We start from the raw sequence: 7,780 nt of genomic DNA on the forward strand, positions 1-7,780 counted from the left end.
AGGGAGGCTGAGGTTCAGGCTGGTGCAGCAATCTGCCTCCCCCGCCTTCTGCCCTAGCTGCCATATGTGGCAGGGCTGTGGATGCAACAGTGGCCCCACTGCACTGTAAGCCCCACCAGGCTGGAAGGGAGTCAGGGCTGTTCCCAAAATAACTAACAATTTGCACCCAAAATGCACTACCTAAAAATAGATAAATATAAAAAACACGATTAGGGATGAATTGGGATGAATTCCCAGATCAGTCTGTGAATTTGTTTTAAAAGGTCCTCATGAATATTTGTCAGTGTCTGAGTGCAAATTTCTCCTAATAGTTGCATTTTTGTATGTAATTTTGCCTAATGTAGACATTTTTGCAAAGCATGTTTTCCCCAACATTTATATTTTCCCTAATTAATGTATTTTTTGCAATGTAATGCATATTTATGTATATTATTTTCATTAGTATATGAACACAATTTCTAATTTTTCTAACCTTAAATTCGGTTCTCCACATTTCTGCAGCAATTGGGTTTTTTTAAAGAAATCCTCATGAAAATTCTTCAGCACTTTAGTGTCAATTTCTCCTAAAAAACACATTTTTATATGCAGCTTTGACTAATATACACAATTTTGCAATTAATTTCTTCAATTTCAGGGTATTTCTGTATGTTATCTTCACTAACATATTCATTTTTATGCACACTTTCCTCTAATATATGCACTTTTGTAAACATTGTTTGGTTGGAGAGCTGCATTGCAAAATTTGGAGAAGTGCGGATTTCGAAGGATGGCCATTTTCAGTCCACACATTGTTTGGAAAATCTGAATTGGGTAGATTCGTCTTTGAATGCAAACTGAATCAAATTTCTTCCCTATCCCTACTCAGACCAGGGTTGGGAAACTGTCACTTTCAGTTCTCTCAGTTCCTCAATTTTCAAAATTCAGTTCTCCACATATCTGCAGCAATTTGTGATTTTAAAAAACTCCTCATGAAGACTCTCTAGCATTTTAGTACAAATGTCGTCTAATGCATATTTCTGTAGGCAGTTTTGACTAAATGTACACATTTTTGCAAGCAATTTCTCATCATATGATGCATTTTTGTATATTATTTTCACTCATACATTCATTTGTATGCACACTTTCCCCTAATATATGCATTTTTGTAAACATTGGTTGGCAAACTACATTGCAAACTTTGAATAAGTGCAAATTTTGAAGGATGGCTGTGTTTCAGTTCTCTTATTGTTTCAGAAAGTGTGGATCTTTCTTTCTTTCTTTCTTTCTTTCTTTCTTTCTTTCTTTCTTGGCAAGTGCTTTCCCTGGCATCTTCAGCAAGGGAGATTACATTGCAGGTGACAAGATAAGACCTCTGCCCGACACCCCGAAGAGGCTATTGCCAGTCAGAATAGATATGACTGGGCTAGACAGACACATTTCTTGACCTGGGGTAAACCAGTTTCCAACTCTTGTTCATTCCCTGACCCTTTCTAGATGGTCAAAGGGGACTTCAGACTTAAGTTGTGGCCAAACATCTTTTTCTGGCCTTGTGGTTTGACAAGCAGTCTGCAAAATCTCTGCGTCTCATGAACCTCCCCCCCCCCCATAGCAAAAAAGTGGCATGAGCCAGTTTATCACAAATGGAACCCAAATTATGCAATGTTCTTCCTGGCACCCTTCCCCTGGCTTCCCACAGGCCAGGAATGTGCCTTGCCAAAAGTTATTGGGAGATTTCCATTCAGTGCCAGCCCCAGTGACTCAATATGGCACTCTGTCTCACTCTCTCTGATTATTGGTCAATCAAAAGACATCCTGAACTCTCCAACCTCCTAGCTGATGGCAAGGAGCTAATTTAGGCAAAAGGGTCTGGGAGGGAATCCAGACTGTAAATAAAAATCACATTGCAAACTGCTAACAAGTCATTACCTAAAATCATGCAATTCACGGGATTGGGTTGCTGGGAAAGGAGTGTCTGTAGTTGGCACAGAACCACTCCAGTCACGCCTTCTGTCACACGATTGCTATATAAATTGCTACCAGCAAGGCTGAAACCTATGACTGCTCATTTGCAGGCTCTCCTAGGTAGCCTTTTGTGTCCAGCCCCATTTGGGACCTTGGAAAAAGAAACAAACGTCAGGCCCAGAGACTCTCAACCCATCACCATGGAAGGATATGTCTCTGCCGTCCGCAAGATGGAGCAAACGGTGATGTTTCCTAGCCTTCTCCTGGGAGTCTCCCTAGAAGACCAGGAGGATGGCACATTTGAGGCCAACTCTAGCAACAGAGACTCTAGTGAGAGAGACTTGTATGACTATTACACCCTCCTAAAAGTCATCAAGTGGAAGGCGGAGGGCGGCTTGGCTCCTCTCGTTGGCCAGACTCCCAGCATCAAAGAAGAGGAAAGCAAGGAGAAGGCTGATCTTGAAGGACTCTTTCATTACCACGTAACCGGTTTGTACCACGTCCTCACCCAGCTAACAAGGAGAGCCAACACTGTGACTTCAAAATACAATGAAATTATGGGGCAGATCAACCAGAATGAAATTTCTCTCCGCTGGTGAAGCACATGCCAAGGATAGCAAAGGTGAGTTAATGACCAAACTCAGCCTTCCTGGAGTCCTCTAGATGTTTTTGGACTACAATGCCCACCAGCCCCAGCTTGGGCTAGTCCAAAACATCTGGAGGGCACCAGGTTGGGGAAGGCTGTACTAGCTGGATCTTCCCACATCAAACATTCTCCTTTTCCTCCATGGATTGTATCCAAATCCTACTCAGAGGAGATCTATTTAAATTAATGACTCTAAGTTATCCATATCTATTAGCCTCAATGGGTATACTCTACATAGGACTCTCATTGGCTACCTCCCCATGTATCCATGCTTGACACATCTAATTTTTCTTTATTGGAACCATTTGTCAATAGGAGCAGATGTGATAAAAATGATTTTGTACTGTACTGCCTGTTAATAGAGTCAAGGGACTTAAAGAAAGAAACTTACAAACATTTCATTCTTTCCTAATTAAGTTGTACAGGAGGGATGTTGTGGGTATGCTGGCTGGGGGCAGGTGGGAGTTGTAGTTCAAAATGGTGCTACTGGCTGGGGGCTGATGGGAGCTGTAGTCTAAAACACCTGGAGAGTGCAAGGTTGGAAAAGGCTGGGCTATAGCCTGTTATTAGAGTTGACAGGTTCAGGGCCTGAGAATGATTCTGAATCTTTAAGAGAAGAGAAAATTCAGCCAAGGGCAGGTGTTCTTGCAACACTATAATGGGAAAAACCACAAGGTGGAATTCTCCCTTCCCCCTGCACAACTTTTAAAACTACAGAAGACCTCTTGGAGGCTGGGCCTGGAAACCAAGAGGCTACCCTTTCCTTTAAGCCATTAAAGTTCTGAGGCTGAACCATAGTAATTCTCAGTCTAAATTAAGCCTCAATCACCCTCATTAACACTTTTTTCATTTTCAGTTTTACAGGACAACCTGCATTTCCATACCTGGACATGCGTACAACTTGGGTCCTCTACCTGAGACTGTGATGGAGCCTTTTAACTGGCACACTAGAGACTTTGAATGCAGCGTCTGTCCCATGGAGTTGCGTAGCATGAACTATACTTGAATAACTCAAGCACTGATATTTGTGGACAAAGTTGCTATCTATAAATGTATGCCCTGGGCGCTGTTGCTCTTCTGATGTTTGCATATGTGCTCCTGCTGGGAGGAAGGGCAGGATATAAATTTTAATAATAACAATAGTAATAAATATTGCTTATAGTTTAAACAAATAAAGCACTTTCTGTCATTTGAAGTTGCCCAGAACACAGTTTCATTATTTATTTATTACGTTTATACCCCACCATTCTTAATGTTAATAACTACTACTCTGACCAGTTATGGCTGTCTTCCAAGTATTTGCTTCCTGAAATCATTTTAACTGGAGACAAGCCAGAGCTCCCACGTGGCACCCTTGGGAAAATGAAGAGCATCAGTGCTTTGTCAGGGCCCACAATTCAGCTTTGTGTGTGTGTGTGCTGGGTGAGTAAAGCTGCATAAACATCATTTAAAGCATGGTCCCCCACAAGGATCCTGGGAACTGTAGTTTTTGAAAGCGTGCTAGGAATTACAGCTCCGGGTGGAGTAAACTACAGTTCCCAGGATTCTTTGGGGAGGGGAACATGCTTTAAATGTCCTTTAAATGTATGGGGTGTACGCAGCCTAGGGGTGCCATTTTAATTTTCCATGAAGTGACATCATCATGTTAGGGGCATAAATTAAAATGGCGGCTGTATAGGACAGATGCTGTTGCCTGCCACTGCCAGGAGGGGGCCCCAAGAGGGTATTTTGCTGAGGGCTCTCTCCAACCTAGAGCTGGCCCTGACTGCAGATACTTGGAATTAAACTTGGGGGTCTTCTGCTTGCAAAACACATGCAATACCACAGAGCTGTGTTTCAACCAGAAATTCTGGTACACCTTCCCTTAACATCAAATTAAGATACAGCTGAATCCAAGAAGGTATTCTCAGTCCCTGTTAGGCTGTGTTCTCCCTCATTCTAGGATTGCCACCTTTTCCAGGTAGGGCTCCTGGCCGTTTAACAATATCCCCTCCAGTATTTCACAAATGAAAATAGCTTGCAACATCCCTGTTTTTTTTAATGAGAACCACTGTGAAGACCCCAGCATGCTTTCACTCACTGATGAAAGCTTGGCTGTTCCTTCTGCCATGTGCTGTATTTATTAACTCTGCCCTAGCAAGCTGCCCTTTACTGATTTAAAAGCCAACAAGGGTTTTGTTCTTTTGATCAAAAATATATACTGACTATAGTATCAAAAATATATTAGAAGACAATATTCTGTCTGAAGCCAAACATTCCTCAACAGATGCAATATGTGAAATGCCAGGCTGTGCATTGCATAGCACCTTAGTGTTCATGCTCAGGAAAATTACATCTATGTGCAGTGCACTACAGGCAAGGTACACACATCCACCCACTGGCCTACCGGCTCAGAGGCTGAACTTCTAGAGATCCTAGATAGATAGACAGACAGACAGACAGATAGATAGATAGGTAGATAGATTTTACATTAAGAAAATTTTAATAAGGTGTCCCTAAGAAGCAAAAAACAGGGACAAAAAAAACAGGGACTGCCCCTAGCAAAAATAGATAGTTGAAGCATATGTTAAGAGCAGTATGAAAGGCAGAAATTCAAGAGGTAAAGCTGCCCTACAATCACTACTCCTGCGTGCAAGGAAAAGCTTTGCCTGTTGAATTTGTAGGCAAATGTATCATGTGGCCATTCAAGGCAGAGGTACTATAAATAAGAAATAAGGGGTGAAAGGGTGGAAATTATTATTATTATTATTATTATTATTATTATTATTATTATTATTATTAATAATAATAATAATAATAATAATAATAATAATAATAATAATAATAATAATAATAATAATAATGGCAAGAAATTTAGGTTCTGCTACACCCTCTTTTGCTACACCCACTTTGACATGTAACCCTGAAGCATTGGCCATTGGTCGATGTGGCCCTCAGCCTGGGAAATATCAGTCATCCCTTGCATGATAGAACATTAACTGGGGGTGCGTGGGTGGGAGAAGGCCAACTCTGTTATGTGAGCCTAGTGTATAGAGGCATTTGCTCGTGCTGACATATAAAGCCCTAAACAACTTGGGACCCAAGTATCTGAAGGAATGAATGCTTCCTGCCATATCAGCCTGCCCTTGTATTAAGATCAGAGAGGGGGGCCCTGCTCGAGATCCCACTTCCTGGTGAAGTCAGGGGTGTGTGTAAACAAGAGGGACTTCTCTGTGGTGGCTTCCTGCCTTTTGAATGCCCACCTCACTGAAGTATGTCTGGCATTGATGCTCTTAATGTTCTGATGACAAGTGAAGATGCATCTCTTTTCCCAAACCTTTGGGAAAGGGCTGAAGAGTGCAATGAGCTATTCAGCTATTACTATTCTTCAATATTTGTTTGTTTAAAAAGTGGTATGTGCCTTTGATATTGTTTGTTTTTTAAAAATTGTGTTTCAACTGTCTTCTTTATTTTCCGCCTGGAACCATTTGGTGAAGGGACAATTACAAATTTCATAAAAAATAAGTAAGTAAATATTTCAGTAAATAAATAGCATGGTTAGTGTTTTAATTCTTTCCCTACTTTTTACATTATGTGTGTGTGTGGAAGGTAGGGGTGGGGGAGAAATTTGATTCAGTTTGCATTTGAAGCTGAATCTATCAAATTTGCACTTTCCGAAACAATATGGGGACCGAAAAACAGCCATCCTTCAAAATTCACATTTATCCGAATTTTGCAATGCAGTTCGCCAACCGACCAATGATTTAAAAAATGGATATGTTAAAGGAAAGTGTGCCTAAAAACGAATATGTGAGTGAAAATAACATATAAAATGGATTATATGATGAGAAATTGCTTGCAAAAATATGCACATCAGTCAAAACTGCCTACAAAAATGCGTATTAGGAGAAATTCATACTAAAATGCTGGAGAATTTTCATGGGGATTTTTTTTAAATTGCAACTGATGCAGAAATGTGGAGAACTGAATCTAAGATTGGAACAATTAGTAACGGACAGAACCTAAACTGACAGATCTTTCCATCCCTACTTGGAACATGCCCTTGAACTGTGATGCCCTGGGCCTATCAGAGGGTGTCTTACAGACCCCCTGAACTCTTAGATCCCAGTTCGATCACTGAGATAATCTGTAGGAGTGCTGCTGGTTGTCTCCCAAGTTGGTTAAGCTCATGAAACCAAGCCTTTGCTGTCATTGGCCCAGTCCTGTGGTACGCTGTTCACCAGAAGCCTTCTATATTAACTTTCAAACCTTTGCTGAAAAAAATTGAGTTGCTGCCGGGCGTATGCAGACAATCAAGAAAAACCTCTTCCTTAATACTCACCTTTTGACCTGCTTAATTTTTTAAAATGGATTTTATTGCATTATAATTGTTGTAAATTTGCTTTGATTTTTTAAATGAAATTGAGGCATATAAATATTATTATCAATAAATAAAAATAAATAATGCCTCTTAGAGGTAAATGTGTGTGTGTATGTTTAGGTGTGTGTTTTATGTGGCTGCCAATTAGCTACCAGGCCAAGTTCAAGATGCTGGTTTTGGTTTTAGGAGAAATTTGTACTAAAATGCTGGAGAATGTTCATGAGGATTTTTTTTAATCGCAAATTGCTGCAGAATTGTGGAGAACTTAATTTAAGATTGGGAAAATTAGAAACTGAGAGAACCGAAATTGACAGATCTTTCTATCCCTACCAATGGAAGGTAATGGTATTAAAATAAAGAAAACATGATGCCTTGCCCATGGAAGCTGCACATGTTCATGAGCTCTCTGTACTGGGAATGGGAGAGACATTCAAGTTTGTTTGCTTTTAAAGGTGAAATTACATAGTTTGCACCTTCTTAAACAAAACGTGGACTGAAACAAAGCCATATTTTGAAATCCGCACTTCTTGAAATTTTGAAATGCAATTCTTTAACAAAGTAACGTGAACAAAAAAGCATATACTGGGGTAAAATGTGCGTAAAAATGCATATATTCATGCAAAACAACATACAAAAATGCAATATTATATTAGGGCAAACTCCTTTGCAAAAATGTGTCCATTAGGCAAAACTGCATGCAAACCTGCAAAATTGCACTAAAATGCTGGTGAATTTACATGAGGACTTGGGGGGGAATCAAAAAGTGATCATGTGAAAATTGGAGAATTGAACTTAAGATTGGAAAAATTAGAAACTGAGCAAAACCAAGATTG

General features: G+C 40.2%; 1 protein-coding gene across 1 annotated transcript; it reads left to right on the forward strand.

Annotated features, from left to right (window-relative positions):
- The first annotated feature begins 2,141 nt into the window (after positions 1-2,141).
- LOC133386126 (mid1-interacting protein 1-like) lies at positions 2,142-2,540 on the forward strand. The gene has a single exon (XM_061629733.1). The coding sequence runs from the start codon at positions 2,142-2,144 to the stop codon at positions 2,538-2,540; it is 399 nt and encodes a 132-aa protein (XP_061485717.1).
- Positions 2,541-7,780: the final 5,240 nt, after the last annotated feature.

The sequence above is a fragment of the Rhineura floridana genome, chromosome 5 (genome assembly GCF_030035675.1).
Source record: "Rhineura floridana isolate rRhiFlo1 chromosome 5, rRhiFlo1.hap2, whole genome shotgun sequence".
Lineage (NCBI taxonomy): Eukaryota > Metazoa > Chordata > Lepidosauria > Squamata > Rhineuridae > Rhineura > Rhineura floridana.

Bases quoted from the DNA above. Each gene is read 5' to 3' on its own strand.
- LOC133386126 (XM_061629733.1), top strand. From the start codon at position 2,142: ATGGAAGGATATGTCTCTGCCGTCCGCAAGATGGAGCAAACGGTGATG.